This window comes from Canis lupus, chromosome 20 (genome assembly GCF_011100685.1).
Source record: "Canis lupus familiaris isolate Mischka breed German Shepherd chromosome 20, alternate assembly UU_Cfam_GSD_1.0, whole genome shotgun sequence".
In the NCBI taxonomy this organism is placed as follows: domain Eukaryota; kingdom Metazoa; phylum Chordata; class Mammalia; order Carnivora; family Canidae; genus Canis; species Canis lupus.
In genome coordinates, this window is record NC_049241.1 from 44,730,434 (window position 1) to 44,756,980 (window position 26,547).

At 52.7% G+C, this 26,547-nt stretch overlaps 1 protein-coding gene and 2 non-coding genes across 8 annotated transcripts in view; all 3 read right to left on the reverse strand.

Moving 5' to 3' along the window:
- CRTC1 (CREB regulated transcription coactivator 1) overlaps positions 1 to 26,547 on the reverse strand; it is a 79,358-nt gene that overhangs the window by 6,342 nt on the left and 46,469 nt on the right. For 2 of the 6 annotated variants that reach the window (XM_038566793.1, XM_038566794.1), the window contains 10 exons: positions 25,600 to 25,661; positions 23,759 to 23,853; positions 21,225 to 21,310; positions 16,532 to 16,572; positions 15,798 to 16,018; positions 10,371 to 10,504; positions 7,062 to 7,373; positions 4,864 to 4,968; positions 1,737 to 1,823; positions 944 to 1,124 (listed from right to left, as the gene is read on the reverse strand). In XM_038566793.1, coding sequence (XP_038422721.1) covers positions 944 to 1,124; positions 1,737 to 1,823; positions 4,864 to 4,968; positions 7,062 to 7,373; positions 10,371 to 10,504; positions 15,798 to 16,018; positions 16,532 to 16,572; positions 21,225 to 21,310; positions 23,759 to 23,853; positions 25,600 to 25,661 — 1,324 coding nt within the window. The remainder of the gene's footprint in view (positions 1 to 943; positions 1,125 to 1,736; positions 1,824 to 4,863; positions 4,969 to 7,061; positions 7,374 to 10,370; positions 10,505 to 15,797; positions 16,019 to 16,531; positions 16,573 to 21,224; positions 21,311 to 23,758; positions 23,854 to 25,599; positions 25,662 to 26,547) is intronic. The other 4 variants (XM_038566798.1, XM_038566796.1, XM_038566797.1 and 1 more) reach the window with 4 other exon arrangements.
- On the reverse strand, positions 10,891 to 11,027 carry MIR8803 (microRNA mir-8803). Its single transcript, NR_128743.1, has one exon. It is a non-coding gene; the product is annotated as a microRNA mir-8803 (primary transcript).
- LOC119864833 lies at positions 20,911 to 21,016 on the reverse strand. Its single transcript, XR_005375316.1, has one exon. It is a non-coding gene; the product is annotated as a U6 spliceosomal RNA (small nuclear RNA).

A 26,547-nucleotide genomic window follows, 5' to 3' on the forward strand; every position in this document is an offset into this window, starting at 1 on the left:
GCAGAGGGAGAAGCAGGTTCCATGCAGGGAGCCCGATATGGGACTCGATCTTGGGTCCTCAGGATCACACCCTGGGCTGAAGGCAGGCGGCACTAAACCGCTGAGCCACCCAGGGATCTCCAATAAATAAACATCTTTAAAAAAAAAAGCCCTGGGCTTTCTAGGCTTTGGGGGGCAGAAGGGCCTAAGTTTTCTTGTGCATCTGAAGCTACTGCCCCCAAAGCATCTACTGCAGACTGATGCTCACACCCCTCAGGTAGGGAGGAAGCACTACACGTCGTGGTTGGGGGGCGCTTCTGGGCACAGGCATCTCCATCCTGGAGATGTTAGTGGGACCACGAGGGGGTGTCAATCTTAATCCTGAGACAGTCCTGGCTTGTAAGGAAATCGCTTCTTTCAGTAAAACCCAGAATCTACAGGATGGGGCAGGGGCAGCAAAGGGTCTGGGTTCTATGCTACATGGAGCAGGGACTTACATATGTGCTATGCATGTCCCTAGACATCTGGGTGCTGTGCTTAGGCTGTTTGGGGATTCTCACTGCAGTGTGTGTGAGTGGTTGCATGTATGCTGGCTGTATGTGACAAGCCCTAGCAAGCAGGGCTCACCCCCTAGTCACCATTATACTCAGCTAATGGGGTTCAGGGACCTGGGTAGCAGAAGCAGGGCAGGGTGAGTGACTGGCTCTGTCCTCTTCTTGCTCTGACCATGGGGCACAAGAAGCCTGGTCCAGGGTCCAGTGTGTCCCCCGGGGCCTATTCCACAGCCCAGCAACAAGTCAAAGTTGGTGGGGTCTGGCCTTCTTTGAACCAGTCTTAATACAACTCATCCTGCAGGGCAGGAGCAACATCTCCCCTGAGAACAAGGCCTCTTGAAGCTGCCAGGCCCCATGGAGGCACTCTGCCCAAGATGCCCATCCAGGATGCCACGGCCAGGTGGCCTCACCTGTGAGGATGATGTTGGGGATGCTGCTATGGCTGGGGTAGCCAAGCTGCTGCGTGTCTGGCAGGCTCCCATGGCTGCCTGTGAGGCCCATCATGGCCGCCTGTGAGTAGTTGAGTGTCGAGCCCGGGCTGTACAGGCTGCTGGAGCTGATGGCATTCTCCATCATGTTGAACTGCTCCAGCTGGGGGGAAGCACACAGCATGAGGCTGGCCCTGCTGAGCCCCTGGCTATTGCTGGCTGGCTTGTCCTGCAGCAACTGGGACCAACTCCTCTGCAACAAGCCCAGCGCCTGTACTCAGATACTGAGGGCGCTGTTGAATATAAAACTCTTACCCTAGGGTCTCCCCCTCCTCCCTCTCTGAACCTGCCCAGGTGTGTCCACACACGGCCCCTTCAGGGCTTTGCTGGATGGATGGATTGATGGAAGGATGGATGGGTGAGTGACCTGCTCCAGGAAGAAGCCAACCCTACTCATGCCCACATGCCCTTGACCCTGACCTCTACGCAAAGCCAGCTCCACCTCCCGGCAAACCCACATGCACAGCCCACGCTGAGGTGCCAATGCTATAGCCACTGCCTGTCCCTGTCAGTGTTCACTGCCCACCCTCCTTACCCCTCTGCTGTTGGCCTTATTCTGTGGGCCAGGCACAGGTGCCTGGGGAGGCAAAGCCAAGCCACCCCTATCCAAGGCCTGGGACAGGAGGGAGCCTTAGGAGCGAAGCTCACGCCCGAGGGGCGGGCGGGGTCCGGGTAAGCGTCTGCTGTGGGCGCTGTGACCCGGGCACCCGCTCACCTGGTGGGACAGAGCATTGGCCTGCCTGGCCGCCATCTGCTGCTCATAGTACGAGTCCCCAAACACGCTGCCCAAGGTGGAGGAGTGCTGCAGACAGAAAAGAGGCCTGCTGTCATCACGGTCCCCAAGACCAGGTCAGGGACTGCTGGGGCAGGGGATCTCCCACAGGCTGGTTGTACCCATAGGGAGGCCCCTGAAACCCCCCGGGGAAGATGCTCAGGATAAAGTAGGTTGAGCATCTATCTCAGGCCTCCTGGGAGAGTCCACACCTTCCAGGATGGAGGAGTGCCCCCTCAATCCCAGGATGTTTCTTTTCACTACCTGCTCCTGGGGGGCCTCTGTACCCCAATATCCCCCAAAGCACCTTCTACCATCTCCTCTACTTGAGCTCAGGTATGAGTGAATCATGTCTCCATCAGATAGAAAACAAGGGGGCCACAGGAATCAAGAAACCCCCCTGACAGGTTCCAGAGAAAAGCATTGACTGGGGCCAAGGTGTGTGCGTGGGGTGCTCTGAATTTCAGCATGGGAAGTGCACTTGGTGACCCTTGTAAGTCCCCCAGGGAGACATGGGACATGGTGGCAGTCCATATACACGTGGACAGGATGGGTGCACAGAGCCAGATGCCAGCTGAGCAAGCACAGGACAGGCACACAGAAAGCTACCTGCCCATGGCTGCCTGCCTGGGGGACCCCAGGGCCCATGGGTGGGCAGGGAGCCCAATCTCCTGCTCTTCTAAGGCCAGCTGGGGGCCAGGTCTGCTCCTGGGAGAAGAGCAGGGGACTAGGGACCCTCACAGGCAGTAGAGATGCCAAGAAAAGGAGCTTGGAGCCCCTGCCAGAGAGAAATGGCAGAATGGAGCCTGGTGGGACGTGGGAGGGAGGAGAGGCAGCCAGTGTGTGGCCAGAGCTCACATGAGGCACCAAGCCTCAGGAAACACAACCACAGCCCAGACCCAAGTCTGTTTCCTCCTTGGTGAGTAGGCTGAGAGCAGAAAAACAGCCAATTTGGCAAAAATGTCACCTTTGCCCTCAATATAGTCAGCTTCAGTTTTGGAAAATGGGGCTGCAAGGTTGTGGCTAGGTTTCCCCACAAAGGAGGAAGCAGGTCTGTTCTGGGATATGTTTCCATCCCCATGGCCTTGGCGTCAAAGAGGCCTGTCACAAGCAGGGGACCTAGGTTAAGACTTCTTTTGTGAGGCTGCCATGAGTTTGCAGAAAGGTCCACTCAAAATGGAAGGGAGGAACACAGCACATAGTACTGAAGGCCAGCTGCTTAAGGCCCACGGTACAGTCAGACAGATAACAACGTCCACTTGAGGCTGGGTAGGCTGGGGAGGGGAGGGGAGGGGAGGCCCAGGCCCACAGGACCACTGAATGCAACCTGGGGATGCAGCTGCAGTGCGAAGCCACCCAGCCTCCACCCGGCACGGTCTGCCCCCCAAGTGAGTCTCTCGGTCTTCTTAAGCCCATGTCTGGTTGAGTCCAGACAACCTGACAGCCTCCTTTGCAGCACCAGTGACTGGATGGACAGACCAACACACAGACATAGGCTTGACGAGACAGCAACACACTTTTTGTCTAGGATGGATGAACCCCCTTTGGTCTTGGCAAATCTCTCCTGGGACAACTGCTCCACCCTTGAATCTCTGTCCTGCTCCACCCCTGAATCTCTGTCCTGCTGCCTGTGTAAAAAGGCACATTACTCAAGGACCCAGAAACAGGCCCCACCTGCCATTTCCCCTGCCTGGACCCCTTCTCCCATCTCTCAGCATCCCATGACACTCCATGACCAGACTAGCCATTTTTTGGGAGCCACAAGAGCTGGGAGCTAGCATGGATGTATCGAGAGCTTGCAGACACCAGGCTGACCTCTGGCCTGCCCTGAGCTCACTGATGCCTCCCCACCTGCCTATGGAGCAGGAAGCTACACACTGATGGTCCCAGCAGGACCCCAGGCCACTGCAGAGGAGTCCTAGGAGAGCCCCTCCTACAGCAGGTGGAACCATGAGGGCAGCCTTCCTGAACATGACGCCCACCATCTCAAAACACAGGGCCTAATTTGGGTGCACCTCTGAGAACTGGGGAAGTAAGGACAGCAGGGCACATCCCCTGGGACAAGGGAGCCCGACATTGTTCTTGCATGGTCCTGTCTGGTGGAATAGCTTCTCTCCCCTCCTTAGCAGGGAAGGAAAATCCTATTGTCCCTGGGGCCAAGAAGGAGGCTTCAGGGCCTGGGGCACTGCTCTTTCGCAGCAGCTCCTGGGAGTCTCTCAGCTTGGTGACATTTTGGGGACAGAGAGGCAGGGTCCTGAGGAGGCTCTGCAGTATGGAAATTTCGAGCCCAGATGTCAGCTTTGTGGGCACCTCCTCTCCTCTGGTGGAATACTCCAGTCAGGATTCAGCCACCAGGTGAGTGGTGCTAAGGGGAATTCTGAGGTACCTGGATGGGGGTAGGTATGCATGTATGTGTGCCAGGGACTGGGGTCCAATTGTGTTGGGGGAACACCCAAGTCTGATGGATGTGGTCAAGCCCCGCCTGTGGCGTGAGGCAAGCCTCAGTCTCCTCATCTGTTGAGATGGGGACACAGACCCCTGAGAAGCTGTGGTGCCACTCAGAGGAGCTTCCTTTCAGGACATGCCTTCCTGTCCTGAGGCAGAGGGGAGAAGAATCTGAGGAGTCAGGGTCCCAACCACAGGCCAGCCATCACCTCAGCTGTGTCCCAAAGCAGGAGGAGAACCCCTCCAACTTCTGGAAGTCTCGTATGGGCAGGTGCAGGTGGGGCTGTGTGCACGGGCTGTTTGACACATGCTCTGAGCCACACACGCTGAGGTGTCCCTAGCTGCTGGGCAAGAAGTCAGGGTGTGGCCAAAACTAAGGTGACTAATGCGAGTGAGGGGCCCACCACCTCCAGATAGGACTTTGCGAAGGCCCCAAAGACAGTGGGGACATGGCAGCTCCTGGGCTGGGCCTGGCGGGCAGTGCCTCCTTCTCCCTGCCCTGTTGGAGTGGACAAGATGGGATGCAATGAGGCGTGAGGCACAGGTGGTGGGGGACAGATACATGGGGGATGCAAAGCAAGGCTGGAGTGCAGGGTGCTGGGAGAGGGGAGGCGGCGTCCCTTACTTGCGGGGAGCTCCCAGGGGAGAAGCCTTGATTGGAGACAGGTGAGGTGGGAGACTGGTTAGCCGGGGAGCCGGCACTAGCACGGTACTGCTGCAGAGCCGGCGCCTGTGACAACAGACAGGTCAGGACGCGCGAGGGGCCCCAGGCCTGGCATCCTGGGACTGGCCATTCCCCATTGGGCATCCCCCCAAGACACCTCCCACCACCCATCAGGTGAACAGAGTGTCAGGAGTATCTGCAAGAGGTGTGGACCCCTGAGCCCTGTCTGAGCCTGGGGTCTTTTGGGTGCCTGCCTCCAAACCCAGCACCCAGAGGGCTGGGGGGATTGGTCGGAGAACTCAGCTTCACGGAATCAAACAGAGGGCTGTGGGAGGGGGACGGCGGGGTCCACCTTGACTCAGCAGGCTTCAGAAAACCCCCATGAATGCACACACTCACCCACACCCACATACATGCACACACAGCCACATGTGTGTACATACAACAAACACACCCACACACAGGCGGGCATGGAAGGCTGGGGCAGGGAGGTGCTGCCTTCTGCTGCCGACTCTGGGCAGCTCCCTCGGCTCTCTGAGCTCCATCTCTGTGCTCTAGCACATCCTGTCCACCACGGGGGGTGCTGGGACCAACAGCAAAGGCCATCTGGGGCACGCCCCAGAATAACCAGTCCTGGGCAATCACTATCATTGGCATCACTTGGGACAAAACTGACTGGTACACTGTCCAGAGACCTCCAAGGGGCAGCAACCTCAACTGAAGGACAGAGGGCCTTAGCTTCTCACCAGGGGCAAGATGGGCTGAGTCAGGACCTACTGTGTGCCTCTGGACAAACTGTCTGACTTCTCTGGGTCTATTGTTTACTGCGGTCTGGATGCCTAGCCCAGGGCCCCATAAATGCTTGATCACCCCGATTTCCTCAGTGGCCTGTTCTGAGTAGTCTGGGATAGGGACTGAACCTATCCCGGAGGGGTGGCGGTGGGGGACAGATACATGGGGGATGAGCAAGGTATCAGTGTTTGGAGGTGCCAGCACAGTCACTTGGCAATGACTGGCTGGGGGCTTCTCAGAGTTGAAAAGAGGGATATTCTTGCTTGCCTGCGCTAGCAGGTACTCAAGAAGAGGCTACAATCCCAAGGGAGCCAGATGTCCCTGGTGGGGTGCCGGGCAGCACACTCACTGGCCTGAGAGCCTGGGGAGGTAATGTCTGTGTACCTGGCCCGGACACCCATGCCTCCATTGTCTGCCCAGCTCAAACGTGAGGCACCACTGTTGGAGGGTGTCAGGGAATGAGGTAGCCTGGCAGGCTCCACCACCAGAGTTGCCTCCACACCAGCTGTGTTTCTGACAAAGAAAAAACTTGCACACTTTCCTGTCTGGGGTACCCCTGGGGTCTGCCCTATGAGGAGTCAGAGAAGTTTGGAAACAGGTCTCCATTCACCCACCTGCCTAGCTCAGGGGGACCTCGTCTTTGCAGAGCACATGATATTCTGATGACGTTTATCTTGGGGTTGGCAGCCAATGGCTGAATGGAGAGGACTTGCTGTACCCCAAACATAGTCCCCGTACCTTGGATATGGCCCAAGGTAGCTGTGATCACCCCCTTCCCACCAGGGCAAAAGTCTAATCAAGAAGGCTTGGGGTATAGAAGTCAAACCAAGCACCCATTAACCTGAGCCCAGGAAAGGGGTCCCATGGGTTGAATGTCCCTCTTGGCCCAGGGCACTGTGCACTGCATGAACCACAGTGGGGGCTTTATCCCTTCTCCCCCTCCAAGTTCCCCTCCATCTCTCTGGCTCCCAGAATCTGTTCTCCAGGCCCTGAGAGCTCTGTGTCCTCCCCGCCTCCAGGTGAGCCATTGCAAGTAGCAAGCGCTGAAGTACTGGACAGCAGGGGCCATGGGGGAACCTTGGCAGCCAGATACAGGGTGGCCCGTCTTGGGTGAAGTTTGGGGCAAAGGATCTATGCTTGGAGTCTCCACTTCCTCATCTATACATGGGATGACCTCAGCCCAGCAGTGTTTGCCTCAGCTCTGACCCCTGGCCACCCTGGCCTTCAAGTGGAGTCTCGAGGAGGCTTCAGTCAGATGCCTGAGTGTCTTTGGGCCTTGGGAGCCCAATGGGGGTCTCCCACAGTTCCCTGGATCCTCCTGCATGAGCCCCCCAGCCAGGCCCCACAAAACCCCATCCTAGGCTTACCGAGGTAATGTCGATCCCCATTGGCGGCTGGCCCGGGTTCTCTGGGGGGGACTGGGGGAGAGAGGACGGTACCGTGACCGCGAGTGGGGGCAGCTGAGGGCCCCGCGTCAAGCTGGCACTTGGCATCAGGGGGCCGCCTGGGGGGAGGCCGACGGGCACCTGCGGGGGTGGCGGGGGCGGCTGCTGCTGGGATGCGGGCGGTGGCGGTGGAGGGGGCTGGGGCTGCGGCGGCGGTGGCTGCTGGGAGCCTGCCTGGGTGAAGAAGGCGTAGGGCAGCTGCTGCTCCAGAGACAGGGCATCCATGGCCACAGCCTGGGGGAAGAGGAGGGTGTCAGGTGGGAGGCTACTAGGCAGTAGGGGCCAGACTGTGAAATACCTGGTCCCTAGGGATGCTCTATGGCCTAACACGCTCAACAAAGATATCACAGATAAACAAAGTGACATCCAGACCCCAGATAGGGGAAGCACAAGCCTAGAGAGGGCAGGCCTTGTCCAGGGCCAGAGTAACAGGTTTGCCTGTGGCTGGACAGGGCCTGGACTTCTAATCCAGTTGAAAGTGCTCTGCACCCAACAAAGTTTTCCTTTGTCTTTTCCACACACCAAGAGGTAGGCCCCACCTTCTGTACCCCCTCAGACTCAGGAGGTCCCTGGCCTCACTGACCCATAGTTTGCTCACTGCAGGCAAGCCCAGGGTGCCACACTCCCAGCAACCCAGCAAGCAGCCTGTGCCTAGCCCATTCTGGGCAGGGAGGAGTTAGAGATGGTGTGGATGATACATGTGCTGGTGTGGCCACTTGGTAATGACCAGCTCAAGTCTTCTTGGAGTTGGACAGAGGAAAAGTTTTCCCTGGTTCGAGGGAAGCCTCCACAGGAGACTGCATGTGACCAGGAGCTACAGGATCTAACTCTTAGCAGAACGCCCAGCCTCTAAGAAACGATGGTTACTTCATGAACAAAAATGGAGTCTCTAGCAAAGGAAAGCAGGTCTAAGGGAGAAGAGCAAAGGAACAGGGGTCACAGATGGAGAGACTGAGGACATAGTGCCCAGATTTAGATCCTGGTATGAACAAGTAGAAGGGAACTGGGCCTAGGTCTATCAGAAGATACAAAGCAATGCCTGTCAGTTTTGTTGGAGATGGATAATGCCAGTGAGGTTATGTTAAAAAAAAAAAAAAAAAAAAAAAGAAAAAGAAACAAAAAAACAACAAAAATGTTATATATTAGGGATCTTTAAAAAGTAAGATGAGATGGGCAAATTCCTAGAGACACACAAACTACCAAACTGACCCCCCCCAAAAATAGAAATTCTGAATAGATCTATACCAAGAAAGGAGATTGAACCAGTAATCAAAAACCTCCCAATGGAAGATATTTGCAAGTGACACAGCTGATAAAGGGCTAGTATCCAAAATATACAAAGAACATACAAAACCCAAAACCCAAAAATCAAATAATCGAATTAAAAATGGGCAGAAGACATGAACAGGCTTTTTTCCAAAGAAGATATACAGGTAGACAACAAAGATGGAAAGATGCTCAACCATCACCCATTGTCAGGGTAATGCAAATCAGTATCACAATGAGACCTCACCTCACACCTGTGAGAATGGCTAAAATCAAAAACACAAATAACAGGTGCTGGTGAGGACACTGAGAAAGGGGAACACTCCTGGACCGTTGGTGGGAATTCAAACTGATGTAGCCACCATGGAAAACAGTATGGAGGTTTCTCAAAAAAGTTAAAACTAGGGGCGCTCAGGTGGCTCAGTCTGTTAAGCGTCTGCCTTCAGCTCAGGTCATGATCCCAGGGTCCTGGGATTAAGCTCCGTGTTGGGCTCCCTGTTAAGCGGGGAACCTGCTTCTCCCTCTCCCTCAGCTGCTCCTGCTACTTATGCTCTCTTGCTCTTTCTCCTCTCTCTCTCTCTCTCTCTCTGTCTCAAAAAAAAAAAAAAAAAAAAAAAAAAAGTTAACACTAGAACTACCCTATAATCCAGCAATCACACTACTAGGTATTTACCCAAAGAATACAAAAATACTATTTCAAGGGGATACAAACACTCTGATGTTTATAGCAGCATTAGCTACAATAGTCAAATTATAGAAGCCCCTCAAGTATCCATTGACTGATGAATGGATAAAGATATGATATATACAAAATAGAATATTATTCAGCCATTAAAAGTGAAATCTTGGGATCCCTGGGTGGCGCAGCGGTTTGGCGCCTGCCTTTGGCCCAGGGCGCGATCCTGGAGACCCGGGATCGAATCCCACGTCGGGCTCCCGGTGCATGGAGCCTGCTTCTCCCTCTGCCTGTGTCTCTGCCTCATTCTCTCTCTCTCTCTGTGACTATCACAAATAAATAAAAATTAAAAAAAAAAATAAAAAAAAGTGAAATCTTGCCATTTGCAGCAACATGGAAGGACCTAGAGAGTATAATGCTAAGTGAAATAAGTCAATCAGAGAAAGACAAAGACCATTTGATCTCAATTATATGTGGAATTTAAGAAACAGAACAAATGAGCAAAGGGAGAAAAAGAGAGAGAGAGAGACAGAAACCAAGAAACAGACTCTTGACTATAAAGAACACACTGCTGGTTACTAGAGGGGAGGTGGGTGGGATGATGGGTGACATAGGTGATGGGGATTAAGAGGCACACTTGTGATGACCACTGGGTGTTGTGTGGAGGTGAAAACCTCTCAGTGAAAATTGGCTCAGACCAGTGGCTTTGCTGGTGAATTCTACGAAATATTTAAAGAATTTACACTCGTGCTTCTCAAATGCTTCCAAAAAAACAGGAAGGAACACTTCCTAACCTGTTTTATGATTCTAAACTAAGTAAAAAAGAATCAAATTACTGAAATCAAAAATGAAAGTGGGTATGTTATTATCGACGATAGAGAAATAAAAAGGCCTGTGTTATGAAGAGTCGTATGCCAGCACACTGGATAACGTAGATGAAAGAGACCAATACCTAGACACACATGAGATACCAAAAAAGCATATGAAACAAAATTATGGTAAATTGAAAAAAGAAAAAAAATCCACCTCTCTAAACATTTTATTTTGGAGAATTTCAACTAGATCCTCGAGGGAAAGTAACACAACAAAAAACACCCACACAATCTGCCCACAACAGATACAGGAAACTCCAGGCCAGCAAATCATGCTCTCCGTGTTTGAAATTTGACAAAAGCCAAAAGTGTTGGGAACCTTTGTCTTCAGGCTTCTATGGCCCCCAGGAAGTAGAGGGAGGTCTCTCAAAGGGGCAGAACCAGCCACACCTCCCCCACCCCACCACACCCTCACACCTGAGTGATGGGTGACAGCTGGGAGAGGGTGGGTGACACCTGCTGGGCCTGCTGCCTCCTCGCCTCCGTGCTCAGGGACAACGGGCTGACACCAGCTGGGCGGTGCTGTGGTGAGGAGCCTGGTGTGCTCATCCCTGAAAGGGAGGACAGAAGAGAAGGGTGGGCATGACGCTAGCCTCCAGAAGGCTGCTCACACATCATGATAACTGCTGAGAACAGCCCAATCCAACAGACAGAATCTATTGTGTCCTGATCACCAAAGCCATGGTGCCCCCTCCAAGGCCTCAATACCTATGTGGGCTCTGCTCTCCTTCCTGACCCATCCCCAAGCTGCCCAACACTCTCCCACTAATCCTGCCATCTCTCCAAGAGGGGTGTCTCCCACAGGCCCTGCCAATCAGCACTTCCCTGTCTCTGGACCACCACATGATTGGCTCCCAGACAGACAGGTGACCAGACTGGCCCAATGAGAGCCTGCCCTGGGACTCTGGATGGAACTCAAGGGGGGAGGTCTGGAACTGTGTAGAGGGAGCATCACGTGGCTGCAAGCAGAAGAGCCAGCTAGAGAATCAGGGGCTGAGGGATAAAAGCAGCACCTGAGCCCCTGATCCAGCCATACTGGTGCTTCCTGGTTTTGCAAGATAATCAATGCCTTTTCAGGATGCCTGAGGGGCTCAGTGTCTGCCTTTGGCTCACGGCAGGATTCCCCCGGGTCCAGGATCGAGTCCTGCATTGGGCTCCCTGCATGGAGCCTGCTTCTGTCTCTGCCTATCTCTTTCTCTGTCTCTCTCATGAATAAGTAGATAAAATCTTAAAAAAAAAAAAAATCAATGCTGCCCCCCTCCCTTTTCTTATACCTAAACTAGCTTAGGGTTTGGTTAGCTTCAAGAAAGCTGGTCCTGGGGGCACCTGGGTGGCTCAGTTAAGTGTCTGCCTTTGGCTCAGGTCATGATCTTGGGGTCCTGGAATGGAGCCCCACATCAGGCTTCCTGCTCAGTGGGAAGTCAAGTTCTCCCTCTGCCCCTCCCCCAACTCGTGCATGCTCTCTCAAATAAATCTTAAAAAAAAAAAAAAAAAAAAAAAAAGCTGGGTCCTGTCCAGACACTGTAGTTTCTATAGAGCCTCATGCTCTCCTTATCGTCCTTCAACAAAGTTGTACTTTCCTGTCCTGTAACTGCTCCTTCAGCTTGATCTTCCACCTCCAGACCTGTGTATCTGGCAGGCCTCCCCCACCTCATGTGCTTTCCATGCTAGACCATCAGCCCTGCTAGAAACTCAGTTACTCTTTACCTTCTTCCAATACCCCTGTTCCTGACTGAGCCCCTGCCAGGAGGGCTCCATGTTGCTCCTTTCCTCACCTCGGCCCCTGCCCTCAGCAATCCTATCCCTAGATGTGTCTGTTGTGAAGGAGCTGAGTGAGGTCAAGTTCAGTATGGCAGCAGTTGGAACCTGCTGGGTTATCCTGGGGCACTGTGCCAGAGAGGCAACAGGCCTCCTGATGCTTGGGAGAGCCCTGGGGGCTTGGCCTGATCTCCCAGACTTGGTTTCCTTATCCTTGAGATGGAAATGATAACAGCCACCCTCAAGAGTTCACTGCAAGGGCTGTAATGAGACTGGGAGCAGGCTCTGAAGACAGTCTGGCCTGCAGTCAAGGCAGATGCAGGAGCCTGACTCACCCAGGGTAGCTGGGCCCATTCTGCTGAGGGCATCAGATCAACCTTGTTCCAGCGGGTGAGACAGCAGGTTCACAGGCCAGTGGGAACGCACCCAGCACACACCGAGGGGAGATGACAGGCAGCCTTCTCTCCACCCAGGGCCGCTGCTCACTGGGGCTGTGTCATCTGTGTGCAGCAAGCCTGGTCACGCCTGCACTTCCCCTCGGCCGCCCTGGCAGCTCCACTTAGCCAGGCACTTCAGGAGGGTCTGGCACCACTGAGTGCTCCCAAGGCACAGCCCGATTCCAGGTTATGCACAGACCTTGGGGACCAGAATCAGGCTGCTGCAGACACAGCAACATCAAGGGGGAGCCTTGACAAGAAGCCTGAGCAGGAAGAGCCCAGGAGATGCCTGGTCAGAGAAGAGTCAGGACCACGTTCGACTGGCGGGTGGGCTGGGGCAAGGGGCAGGTCAGTCAGGGTTGCTCCCTCTCCTTCTCCGAGTGTCCACTGCCTCCTATGTCCTTCAGGCTGAAAACACCCACATCCAGGGAGCAGATGTCAGGGCTTGGTAATAAGTAGCAGAGGCAAATGTCAGGAGAGGGTCAGTGGGGCAATAGGGGCCTGTGGCAAACTGGACCATGTGAAGGCACAGGACCTCAACCCACCACTGCTGGGCCTTCTGATTCTTCAAGAGAAGCCAGGAATCCAGAGTTTTAAATGCACTCTCCTGATTTTTAAATGTTGATTCAAACATCACGCACACAACTGTGGGCCAGACAAAAAACACCGGTAGGCTGGATGTGGTGCTTGGGCTGCCAGCCTCTGTCTATCCAGAATACAAGGGAGTTTTAATCCTCTGCTGGGCTGCAGAGTGAGCTCCTGGTCTCACACTGGGCGGCCACCACCCCAGGAGAGGCCAGTTGGGCCAGGAGGGTGGATGGATGCCTTGCTGTTGAATTCCTTTTGGCAACCTGGATCACCTTTGGGAAAAGGAGTGAGGCCAGCTGGAAGGGAAGTCTGGGGAGGGCAGGGAGAGCTGCCAGGGGAGGGCAGGCCAGGTGGCAGGGGCCCAGCCTGAGGCACGCAAGCCTTGTGTGCGGGGCCGGCAGGCCTCAGAGCTGTGCCAGGAGGAGGACCTGGGCCTGCCCTCCTCCAGGTTCTGGCCAACAACCAGGAAAACGACCTCAGCAAATGTTTAAGAGGACGAGAGGGGCCGCTGTCTCCCTGGCGGCGGAAGCCTCCCATTCTTCTCGGGGCTCACATTCGATTGGCGGGTGGGCTGGGGCAGGGGGCGGGGAGGCGATCTCCACGTGTGCCAGGGGCCAGCGGCTCAGCTTGATTTAAAATGTGCCCAGAAAGCAAAGCCCCTGCCAGGCGAGCTGCTAGAGCGGCAGGTTCGCAAACAACTGAACACATGTCAGACATTACGGGGCTGACGCTCCCAGCCAGGCGGGCCAGGGTCTGGGCCCCACGCTCGGGGTCTGCGCTTGCTCCTGCGTCTATGGCTTTCACATGTGTTGTGTTTTCCTGTGCTTGTTTAGACTCGGCGTGGGCCAGAGGTGCATAGCTCCCGGGTGGGCGCTGGGGGGCTGCCAAGGACCCTCTGGAGGAGGGGGTGGTGCTCTGGAGGCCACGGCGAGACATGAGGGGAAAGATGGGGGGCCAGGAAACAGTGGTGTCTGCACAAGGGGGCCCTCCCACCAGCATCCCCAGAGCCAACCTTCTGATTTCTTGCTTTGCACAGGTCTGTGTGGATGTGCTGCCTGTCCACCCACATCTCAGGGGGTCATGGGTCTCAGGCTCCCCTGCTTCTGCTCGTTTGGTCTTTTAGGCCTTCCCTGGGTCAGGGGCACAGTGGGGACTGGCACCCTCTGCCTGGTGGCTGAGCCTGGGTGGGCCTGGGGCCAGCAGTGCAAAACAAAAACAGCTTTGGTGCTGTTAGACTAGGGTCCTGCTCCCCTCCACACTGTTCTGGCCTCCATTTCCTTGTCTGGAAACTGAGAAACACTTGCACCATCCTCAACAACCCTCACTTGCCTCTGGCCCTGTCAGCACCAAAGCCAGGAATGACTCCAAGCTCCTCAAGTTCATCTGCTCCCCACATTAACCCAGCTCTCAGGCCAGCCAACCTCACTGGCAAGTCTCTCTAGAGCATTCAATGGGGCCCTGCCCTGGCACCGCTGCCCCTCCTGATGGTCCATTCTCCTCAGGCAGCCACATGGGCTGTGGCCAATGGGAATCTGAGCGTGTGATTCTCCCTCAGAAAATCCTGCATGGTGCTGCCCACCAAACTTGGGGCAGAGGTGTGACAGGCAGATGGACAGAGTGAGCATTGGCTCCCAGGCAGGATGGAGGGCACAGCAAGGTGGTGCTCTCACTGGCTGCCAAGTCCTGACATGTGTGGACTCACAGAGGAGCCCCCCACAGCCCATCCTGCCTGTCTCACCATAAGGCTGTCGGGGCTGCCCTATCTCCTTCCTGGATGCAAATCCATACATTCTACATCAACATGGGTGCAAGAAACATGGCGGGGGGGGGGGGGACATAGGGGTCATAGTGGGGACACAGGAGAGGTAGGCCTGGCCCGGCAACAGATGAGAGCAAAGCAGTGACTCAAGAGCAGCAGAGTGAATGCAGCAAAGCAATGCAGGGTGAGAGACTGGGGGTGAGGGTGTGTAGGCAGGGAACCAAGACGGCTCATGGAGAAAAAGAGGTATAAGTGGGCATTGAGTGGGCGGGGGGTCCTGCAGCCACCTGGAGGAAGAGAAGGACTGTAAGAGAGGAGCAGCATGTGCCAAGGCCCTGAGATGAGCTCACTGGCTGCAGAGGAGATGGGGGGGCGGGGCAGGGGTAGGGATGGGGACGGGAGACCAAGTTGGAGGATAAAGTGGACCTCCCAAGCCCCAGGGGTCTCAGGTTTTCAACAGGAGGGAGCTGAGGACCACTGCAAGGTCCCGAGCAGACAACAGCCATGAGGCGATAGCCACTCCAGGTAAGAAAAGGCTGGGAGTTGGAGGGTCGGGTAGGGGGCAGGCAGGTGGAGGCCATGCAAAGTGGAGTGGGTCCAAGTTGGGTCGGGTCCTAATTCTGGGGCTGACAGGATGCATCAACAGGTCAGGGCAGGCAAGAGAACACAGGAATCAAGCTACTGGAAAACAGTACTGCTCGTCCCCAGGGGAGCAGGATTGGGGCAGCACAAGGGGGCCCTCCCACCGGCATCCCCAGAGCCAACCTTCTAATTTTTTGCTTCACACAGATGTGGGTGGGCAGGCAGCACATCCTGGGAGACATTAGGACGGTGAGGGGCCCGTGAGATATTCCCATGGACATGGCTGGTGTGTCCCAAGCAGATGGACACCATTAACCACTGGGTGGGAGGGTGTGTGGAGGGAGCAGGTCAGGACTGGTTCTGTCCCTCTTGGAAGAGCTGAAGTCAAGGGGAGGCAGGGGGAATGCTGGTCAAACCCTTGGGGGCTCCCCTCCTAGAATGTTCTGGACTCACCCCGACTCTCCGAAGCCCCCAATATACCCTCAGAACCACTGTCTGATCCCTGGGGACCTCATGAGTTTTCCCACCCCCTAGGCCTTTGCCAAGGCTGTGCCTTCTACCTGTAATGCCAAGCCCCTGTGGTAGATTCTGCCTCCCATTCCATGCCCAGCACTCTAGATGTCACCCTGCTAAATCACCATTCAAACCCATCTGTCATCTTCACTAGATGTTGAGCTCTGCCAGGGAAGGAAGTTCTCCCACCGCCCGGCCTGGCCTTACCCTGGCTGGCGCCGCCGATGCCCAGATGAGTCAGGTTGGCTGCAAGGTTGCCGGTGCTGCTGGAGCTGCTGAGCGCAGGGAAGGTGGGCTCCTCAGGGTCCAGTGGGGTCGGGAGGGGGGAGGGGAAGTGTATGTTGGTCAGGTCGGGCAGGGAGCCCCCTGTGTTGTGGGTGGCGGGGATCAGGGCTGTAGTGTTTTCCTGGTCAGCGGATGGAAAGATGCTGGGGGGAAGGCCAGACAGAGGGGGGAGGTGAGCTCTCGCCCCGGCCCATTCTCCCCTAGAAACTATGGCGGGGGTGGGGGGAGACTGTGCCAAAACACTAGGGGGCACAAAATGGTACCCCGAGATTAGGTGCTGTCATGATCAGAAATGACTGTCAACCTGCACCTCCAAGGGGACATTAGGAAGCAACCTCTCTATGCAGGATAGGGGGCTGGGGTGAGGGTCCTCCTGCTGCCCAGGGGACAGGGTGTATCTGATGAGCTCTCGAGCTGGGGCTGAATGTATGTGTGTGGGTGTCTCAGTTACCGCAAGCAGGGAGGGGTAGGTGGGCCCCTTTCCCCTGCACCCCCCAACACCCCTCGGCCCCGGACAAGGCTTGTTGGATAGCTGCCAGCGGTAGGGCAGCCCTCTTTTCAGGACTTGCAGCCTCCTGAGCAGACGGGAAGTCCTGGGGTCATCTGAACAGCCCCAAGAGCCCTGGGCATGCAGGGTGGGCCCTGCTGAGACTTACTTGATCCCAGGGACCTCACAGGACTTGGGCCTGGACCCCGTCTGAAAGAGAAGACAGCAGAGGCTGAGCAGACCTCTTGGTGCACTGTAGCTCCTCAGGGCGCAGCTGACTCTACCAGAAGGGCTGAAGATGCTCAACAAAAAGAGTTTATCAGGTCCCAGAATGTCTCACAAACCAGAACCAGGTGGCCCTAAAGGCAAAGGGACCTGTCCCAGACATGCCTAGGGGCAAAACCAAGTCTTCTATGAAGAGGAGCCTCTACAGCTCCCACCTCCAGCTCCTGACCTTGGTGGCAGGCAGGCAGGCATATCCCAGCCTAGCCCTGCCTGCCCCTAAGGTGGACACAGCAGAGGGGTGACATAGTCCCTTGTCAGAGCAGGCATTTGGGAAGAACATGGCTTGTCCACTCTTCACACCTGAAAACCCCAGGGGCATGCCACAGCTGTTAGACACCAGCTCAGCAATGGGGCCACTGGAAACCCTGGCACCCTGAGGCCAATCCATTCCATTTCCGGATCAGAGCCAGTAGGGCTCCTGGGAACAGAGCTGCCTCTGCCCAGCATCCATTTGTGTATAGTAGACAAGTACCTCATGTGGGGCAGCATGAAGATACAGAGGGCACTGTCCATGCCCCTAGCTGATCCACCTACCAGTGGTCCCTCAGCTGTGGCTCCCACAGGGACCCATGGTGCTGTATGTGCTCCCATGCCCTCACCACCTGAGGGTGAAGGCTCTGGCTGCCCTGTGGACTATGGAAAGAGTCCCAGGGAAACCCTACCAGCAGCAAGGCCCTTGTTTCCTCCTCTCGAGCTGGGGCCATGATGCCACCGGAGAACTGCAGGCTCTAGGTAGACCCCCTAGATGCTCATTCAGGGACAAAGGAGGGTACTCTTCAGATGGTGGCAGACATGACTGGACAGGGCCTACGTGCTGATGGAGGGCTCCAGCTGTGTCACATTCCGTAATTCCCCATTTGCCTCGCAGGCCCTCAGGCTGATGTGTTCTTTAGGGATTACCAGACATAAGAAGGTGGATGCACGGCAGAGGGCTGGGCTGGCGGCCTCTCTGTGCATGCCTAGCGTGCGCGTGGTGGTGAAAGGCGGTGTGCTGGCAGTGACTGAGGAAGCTGAGGGGTGGTGTGTGACCAGCAGTGTTAAGTCTCTGCAGAGAATGCCAGAGGAACAGGTTTCTACTTGGCCACGGACTCCTTAATTCTGTGAGTAAACACTCACTTCATTACCGGATTTTTGCAAAGCATGATGACAATGCTTTCTAAAGAATCTTTTCAAAAGCATTCCATGAACATTATGGAGATAACAGTAGATTTCTAAACAGTATTAAAAATTCACCCATCATTGCCCCCCAATCCCAGCCTCACCCCACTCCCAACAAATCCAATGGAATTCCTTTACTGACATCTTGCAGACACATCATTTCACATACTAGTTAGAAGTTGAGCCACAATGCTGGGTCCTGCCAACTTTTTCTCACTCCCAGGATGTCAAGTGTGTTTGCACCAACACTCACCATCTTCACTATATGGCTCAGCAGCACATACAGGACCCTGATGTCCATCCTTATCCATCCCTCTGCAACTACATATTTCAATTGCTTTTCAGTTTTGTTGGGGTTGTTAGAATTCTTTTTAAGTGAGTTTTTCCCCCGAATATGAAAATCATCTGTATTCCCTGTGCAAAACTGGAACATGCAGACAGGGATAAGGGCTGTCGGTGGCACCCACACCTGCCACGCAAGACGACACGCCCCCCTTTGCAGGTCTCCCTAGGCATCTGGGTATAGACAGGCATACCTTGAAGATACTGTGGGTTCAGTTCCAGACCACCCCAATAAGGCAAATATCCCAGTAAAGTCAAATGAATTTTTGATTTCCTGGTGCATATAAAAGTTATGTTTACCCTATCCCTCAATTGAAGTATACAAGAGCAGTATGTCTTAAAAAAAAAAAAAAAACTTTATGTACCTTAATTACTTTATTGCTAAATATGCTGATCATCATCTGAGCTTTTGGTGAGTTGTAATCACTGATCAAACATCACAAGACAAAAATAATAATAATGAAAAAATGTGAACTGTGAGCATCACCAGAATGTGACAGAGACACAACGTGAGAAAATTGCTGTTGGAAAAACCACACTGATACTCATGCTCAACACAGGATTGTCACAAACCTTCAACTTGTAAAAACCACAGCACAATAAAGAAAAGTGCAATAAAATGTCCATTTCTAAATTTTGTATGCATTTCTAAATAGCTTTATCCTGTTCTTTCCATACAGTGTATTATCAGGAGTGTCACTCATGACCTCTACAGCCATACCACCCTGAACACACCCGATCTCATCTGATCTCGGAAGCTAAGCAGGGTCAGGCCTGGTTAGTGCTTGGATGGGAGGAGTGTCACTCATGCCTTTAAAATTCCTTCAAAAATCCCAACTCTAGGGGTGCCTGGGTGCCTCAGTCAGTTAAACATCTGACTCTTGATCTCAGTTCAAGTCTTGATCTCAGGGTCAAGAGTTCAAGCCCTGCATTGGGACATGGGGCCTACATTAAAACAAACAAACAAAAAATCCCAACTCCATGGGATGCCTGGGTGGCTCAGCAGTTGAGCATCTGCCTTCAGCTCAGGGCATGATCCCAGAGTTCTGGGATCAAGTCCCACATTGGGCTGTCTGCATGGAGCCTGCTTCTCCCTCTGCCTATGTCTCTGCCTCTCTCTCTCTCTCTCTCTCTCTCTCTCTGTGTCTCTCATGAATAAATAAAAATCTTAAAAAAAGGGATCCCTGGGTGGCTCAGAGGTTTGGCGCCTGCCTTCAGCCCAGGGCATGATCCTGGAGTCCCAGGATTGAGTCCCATGTCGGTGGCTCAGAGGTTTGGCACCTGCCTTCGGCCCAGGGCATGATCCTGGAGTCCCAGGATTGAGTCCCATGTCGGGCTCCTTGCATTGGAGCCTGCTTCTCCCTCTGCCTATGTCTCTGCCTCTCTCTCTCTCTCTGTGTGTGTGTGTGTGTGTGTGTGTGTCTCTAATGAATAAATAAATAAAATCTTAAACAAAAAAATCCCAACTCCACATATGTGGAGCTTTCCATATGAGGGACTGAGGATAATTTCCTTATGAATCCCCCACTGTTGAACATTCAGGTTGTTTCCAGTTGATTTTTTTTAAATTTTTTATTTATTATTTATGATAGTCATCAGAGAGAGAGAGAGAGGCAGAGACACAAGCAGAGGGAGAAGCAGGCTCCATGCACCGGGAGCCCGACGTGGGATTTGAACCCGGGTCTCCAGGATCGCACCCCGGGTCAAAGGCAGGCGCCAAACCGCTGCGCCACCCAGGGATCCCTCCAGTTGATTTTAAAAGCTCTGAACACACACGTTTGAGGAACACGTCAGTGTGTGCTCATTTGTCACCTCCTGACGATTTCCTGGAGGGGGATGAACAATTCATGTTGTTGCCCCATTCACCACAACTTGACCAGCAACAGGTTGTAGGTATTTTTTTTTTTAATATTCAAAATAACTTTAGTGTTAAGTGCATTCTGTACTATTCAAATTCTTTGAAATCTGTATTCTAGAACGTGAGAAATTTGTTTCTGGACCTGGAAATAATACAGAAATTCCAATTCAATTGGAAATTCCAAGTAGATTTTGTAGTTTAATAAAAGTTGTAGTTATTGGGCAGATGAATATAAGTTTTTTTTTTAAGATTTTATTTATTTATTCATGAGAGACAGAAAGAGGCAGAGACATATGCAGAGGGAAAAGCAGGCTCCTCACAGGGAGCCCGATGCAGGACTCGATTCCGGAACCCCGGGATCAAACCTGGAGCCAAAGACAGATGCTCAACCACTGAGCCACTCAGGCATCCCAGATGAATGTAACTTTAAGGATGACTGTCAACATGTATAAACACTGACAATTACCCAATACTATGGGTTAGCAGAAAGATCAAAGGTTACGAATTAGGAGGTATAGGTTCTAAACCCTGAGTATCTTTATAGCCTTGGACAAACCACTTAAATCTCCAGAGCTTCAACTTTTTTTTAAGCTATAACTGACCTATAATATTGTATTAGTCTTCGGTTATTATGATTCAGTATTTGCATATATTGTGAAATGATCTCCATAGTAAGTCTAGTTAACAGCCAATACCACACATAAAAATATGGAGCAGGGATCCCTGGGTGGCGCAGCGGTTTGGCGCCTGCCTTTGGCCCGGGGCATGATCCTGGAGACCCGGGATCGAATCCCACGTCGGGCTCCTGGTGCATGGAGCCTGCTTCTCCCTCTGCCTGTGTCTCTGCCTCTCTCTCTCTCTCTGTGACTATCATAAATAAATAAAAATTAAAAAAAAAATTAAAAAAAAATATGGAGCATTTCATGAATTTGTGTGCGTGTCATTCTTGTGCAGTGGCCATGCTAAGTTCTATATCATTCCAATTTTAGTATATGTGCTGCCAAAGAAAACAAGTATTTTAACTTTTCATGGTTTCTGCCAGTGTAACAAGCCTGTCGTCCATGTTAAATAGGCCGATACAACCGGTCATCTGAGTAAGGTTCACACTTCAGGGAAGGCAAAACTCCCCTGATGTGCTATTTTGTCACTTTCGGCCAGGCTATGCTTGAATAAAAAGATCAAGAAGGAAAATTGTTTTTGAAAGTCCTTAGACTCTTACCTTCTTGGTGTCCCATGCTTGCTTAGAAAGATTCTTATCTGTCTCTGATGTGGTTTCCTCCATTCCTGGAACTGTTAATAGTAAGACTAGGGTGGGGTGGGGTGGGGGAGAGAAGGATAATCAGAACCTTTTTACTTTGAAGCTATGTTGCACCAAGCGAAGAGCTCCTTTGACATATACAATCACAATCCTGACACAAATGTAACTGCCCCAACAGTAACTTCTGGGGATTGCACTAAAGCACAAGAAAGAATTTGATTCAAAGCAAAACAAAAACACTTAAAATAAGTCAGTGGCTCTGTCAGTTGAGTGTCTGACTCTTGGTTTCAGTTCAAGTCATAATCTCAGGGTTGTGGGATTGAGCCCCAAGTTGGGCTCTGCATTCAGTGGGAAGTCTGCTTGGGATTCTCTCTCTCCCTGTCCCTCTGTCCCTGTCCCTGCTTAAGTGCATGCATACTCTGTCAAATAAATAAATCTAAAAAAAATAAATAAGTCAGAGACCCTGTGACTTAAAAAGAAATGAAAATATGGGGATCCCGGGGATCCCTGGGTGGCTCAGCGGTTTGGCGCCTGCCTTTGGCCCAGGGCGTGATCCTGGAGTCCTGGGATCGAGTCCTGTGTCGGGCTCTCGGCATGGAGCCTGCTTCTCCCTCCTCCTGTGTCTCTGCCTCTCTCTCTCTAGGTCTATCATAAATAAATAAATAAATCTTTAAAAAAAATGGGGATCCCTGGGTGGCTCAGTGGTTTAGCGCCTGCCTTCAGCCCAGGGCGTGGTCCTGGGGTCCTGGGATGGAGTCCCACATTGGGGTCTGTTTCTCCCTCTGCCTGTGTCTCAGTCTTTCTCTGTGTCTATCATGAATAAATAAATAAAATCTTAAAAAAAAAAAAAAAAAGGAATGAAAATAGGAGCCCTGGAGCTGAGAACATGTATCAATTCTGCTGCCCATGGGACCAACCCAGGCCTTGGAGGCCTTCAGGTTGCAGAGAACAGCAGAGAAATCCTCCTTCCCTCCTTGCCCCACCCACCACCTTGGAGTCACCTGCCTCCTAGCCCATGATGTTCAATGTCAGTGTGGGGCTGGTTGATCTATTCATTGTAGCAAATTAGTTGCAATGCCAGCCAGCCCCACAGGAGGAGAGGAGGGGAGGGAAGGTCTGAGGAACTAGACAGGCATCCTTTAAGGCCCTGGAACCAGCTATGCCTGAAGGCCCCTTTCTTTGGACCTTTTGGTTAAGGTGGGATTAAACATTTTCTTTATGAGACCCAGTTTCTTTCTGCCTCTTGGAGGTTTAGTCTTTTACTTGCAATAGAGCCATACTGAACACAGGCAGATGGGTCAACTCTTTTTTTTTTTAATTTACTCATAGAGACACACACAGAAAGAGAGGCAGAGACACAGGCAGAGGGAGAAGCGGGCTCCATGCAGGGAGCCCGACATGGGACTCGATCCCGGGTCTCCAGGATCATGCCCAGGGCCGTAGGCGGCGCTAAACCGCTGTGCCACTGCGGCTGCTCAACTCCTTCTTAAAACCTAGAGAGACCAACTGTAGCAGGTGGGAGGGAAGCCAGGCTAACCCTCCACCCTGTCACTGCTTGGGTCCCTCCTAAAGAAACAAGGGCAGTGACATGTCTCCCCTCTCCCCACCTCAAGGACAACTGGACTCTGAGCGGCCAAGGGCCCCTGGGTTGCAGCTCCCCTCCATGGTCACAGAGTCCCAAGGGATAATGACACTTGCCCTGGAAAGCCTATCTTGAAAGTCTCATTTTCTTGGGGAACCCACCAAGGAGACAGTATCCTCAGATCTGCTCCCAGTTTTGGAAAGAGGAGGGAAGAGGAAAGCACCAGGTGCCCTGTCCTCTTCACTCCTGGGGCATTTGGAATCAGCACTTTTATTATAGAGACAGTTCCTTCTATAATCTCACCTTCCCGTCCGATGAGCAGTGATCCCTGGAAGATGGCATGTGGACAGCCCTACCAATCTGCATGTGCAGAGCTCACTTAGAGAGGAGACTAAGCAAGAGGTGGGAAAGAACCAGCCCCATTTCCCCCCACAGTAGGCAGAAGGGGCCCAGGGTCTGTGAACAAGGAGGGTTCTGAGCTGCAGAGCCAGAAAATGGTCCAGTGGGAAGTCATAGATTGAGCTGCACCTAAAGCTGAACATCTGGCTCTGGACTGCTTGGTCATGAGTTGATAAATGCCTCCTTTTTGCTTGGGCTTGCTGCCCCCTACAATGAAAGAACCAGGAAGGCCCACATACTATGTGGCCATGCCCTGAATTCATGAATGGAAGCCAACATGTATTTGCAGGAGCTGTTTTCTCTGCCTAGAAAACTCCTATGCGCTCTTCAAAACCCAACTCAGGCAGCATCGTCTCTGAAAATTTTCAAGCCACTCCCCTTGTCCCACAGTAGCACCCACTGACCCTGCCTTTGCAGATCTGTCCACTTATGAGCTTGTGACCTCTGGAAGCACAGGGACCACCCATTGGACTCGCTTGAACTGAGGAAACATGCCCATGTGCCCTGCCAATACCTCTTTTCTGGTGTGTGTCCTGGGACCCGCCTGTAAAGGGCTCTGGCTGGGTGGGTGTCATTGTGCTCTGGTGCAGGGCAGAGTCAGAATTGGTCCTGAGGAGAGAAGAGAGACAGTGAGCCTTGGCTCTAAAGGGGACAATGGAATTGTCCTGGCCCCACTCCATCCATGACATGCTGAACAGGACAGGGTGGGAATAGGGGGTTATATGTGTGAGCTGTTTTGCATAAAACACTAAGGACAGTGTTCTCAAAAGGGCCACAGGAGTGACCATGATTTTCATCTAAAAAGCCAGGTGAAGACAAAAAACTGCAGAAGAGATGTCTCTCTATTACTAACCAGACCTTCCCCACTCCCATACGGTCTGTGGGCTTCTCTGCTTTGGGAGAAAGGATGGTGCCTTCTTGCTGAAACTCTCTGGAGAGGGGACCCCATGGTCCCACGGTGGCCCAGCCTTGGGAGTACAAGTCCCAGCCCACTGGGTCCCCTTTTGGTGACAAACACCAGTGGGCAACCCTGCCCCCTGCCCCAGGATGCTCAGTTGCAAACCGGGTGTAATGAGAAGGGGAGGCAGTGATATGAGGCTCAGAGTACTACCCAGAAAGAATGCAGTCCCTGGGAAGGGGTGTGGCAGGAGGGCTGCCAAGAGCTCTGCCTTCTGCATCAGGAATAGAGTAATTCAATGTACTCCCAGCTGCAGGTGCCTGGAGAGAAGATCCCCAGAAGAGCTCCTCAGGTCCCCAGGGAATTGTGGGCACCCGAGGGGAGCTGGGCAGATGAACAAAGGGCAAGTCCAGCCACGTGACTGGCAATTTGGGCATGAAATAAGAGCAGTATGAATCCAAAAGGGACATCCCAGCCACTGAAAGTGACATGGAAGAAAGTTCGAGAAGAGCAGGTTACAAAGGGTTGGGCCAGCTGACTCTCTGACCCTGGGGCCAGATAAGCAGTGAGAAGCTGATCCGGATCCTAGACCCCCACCAGCTGTGTGTCCCTGAACAAGTATTCTGACCCGTCTGTGTTCACTTTCCTTCTATCTAAAATGTGGAGAATAAAAGTACCTACTCCACAAAGCTCTGTGCATTTTATATCAGTTAATGAATATGATGGCTGAAATAGGGCCTGATATATAATACATGTATGGTAGGAATTTAATTAATTATTAAATTATACATTACATATGATAGTTCATATATATATGTATATATATACACATATATGCATTTTTAAACAACTTACTTTTGATCTTTGGTGAAATCACCTATATTTTTTTCACGTGTGGTAAAATATATGTAACATAAAAATTATCATTTTAACCATTTTTAAGTATACACTTCTGGTGTAAGTAAATAGCAGGATGGTGTGCAACCATCCTATTTACTATAGGTATTAACTATGTTGTTATTCTAGATCTTTGTAGAAAATGGTATTATCAATTTTTCCCCCCTTCTAGGTAAACGTATATGTATTCCTAATCTTCTGGTAATAAATGTATAATACTTTTATAATCACATTTTCAATGACTGTTCAGCAATGTGGGAAACTACTCATAATATAATAATACATGAAAAAAGACAAGTTACAATACTGAATATCCAACCTAATCCCAACTCTGTCTATAAAAGAAAAAAAAAGTCATGGAAGAAAAAAAATAAAAATCCCTGGAAGACTCCAAAGCTATGACCTTGGTGTTAGAGGGACAGAGTTGATTTCTAGAAACTTCTGGATACTTCTTAGTTTTGTCATTTTAAAGTGACTGTATATTGGTTTTCCAAGCACAAGCATGATGTAAGTTTGTTTTTCTTTCCAAGAGGGCTGAGGGCCGGTTCTGGGTCACTGACCTTCTCCAGCTGGTGTCCGCGGGCGGCGAGAGGTACACGGTGCCGTACGGGCAGCTGTCCGCTTGAGTGTGAGTTAAGGGGACAGCACTGTTGGCTCAGGCCCCACCTCGAGCCCCAGGAACCTTGTGGCCAGGCTGCTGGGAGCCTGCAAACAGCTGGGGCCGCAGGGCGGGGGCCTTTCCTGCCTGGCTGCAAGCAGCCCCCGGGGTTCGGCCCTGTCCACCTAGCACTCAGCACTCACCCCCTGCAAGCACACGTGCGGGATGCACCCCTTCCAAGAGGGGCCTCGCCTGTGAAATTGGGGCCCATGGGGGGCAGTGGGGAGTCTAGTTCAGCTGACCTGGGTCTTGACTTTTAATTCTAGGCTGACAGGGCAGCTCCCCAGGCCCGAGGGCTCTGTCTGGGGCCCAGCTGGTTGGGCTGCCCCAGCCACATAAATGAGGACTGGGAAGTAACAGGCTTCTCTGTTCTAGAATGCTTAGAGTGGCAGGGGGGTCCAGAGAGCAGCCACTTAGACTCTTCTTGATGGAGGAGCCTGGCTGGCCAAGTACCAAGGGGCAGCCAAGTCTTGGGACTTGGGGGTGGGGGAGAAAGTCCCGACAATCTCTGCTTGGCCAAGGTGCAGAGGAGAGTTCTTCGTCTTCAGATGGAGCCTCCCTTGGATCTGTCTGGGTCTGGCTCAGACCCCCCACCCCAGCCCTGCTGCCTGGGCTCGGCTACCCTCCACATGGCCCAGACATGTGAACACGCTTCTCACAGCCTTTCTGGGTTCCACTGCCCAGCCAGGCTGCAGACACAGTGTGGTCTGACCTGACCCTCCCCAACCCTCACGGCATGCTGCGCGCTCCAACAACCTTGCTTCCTGTGTCCCCCTGTCCTAGTCAAAGGCCTCCAGCTAGCCACCCTGCCTCCTCCCGAGTGGCCCTCAACTGCGCCCTCTCCTGGTGC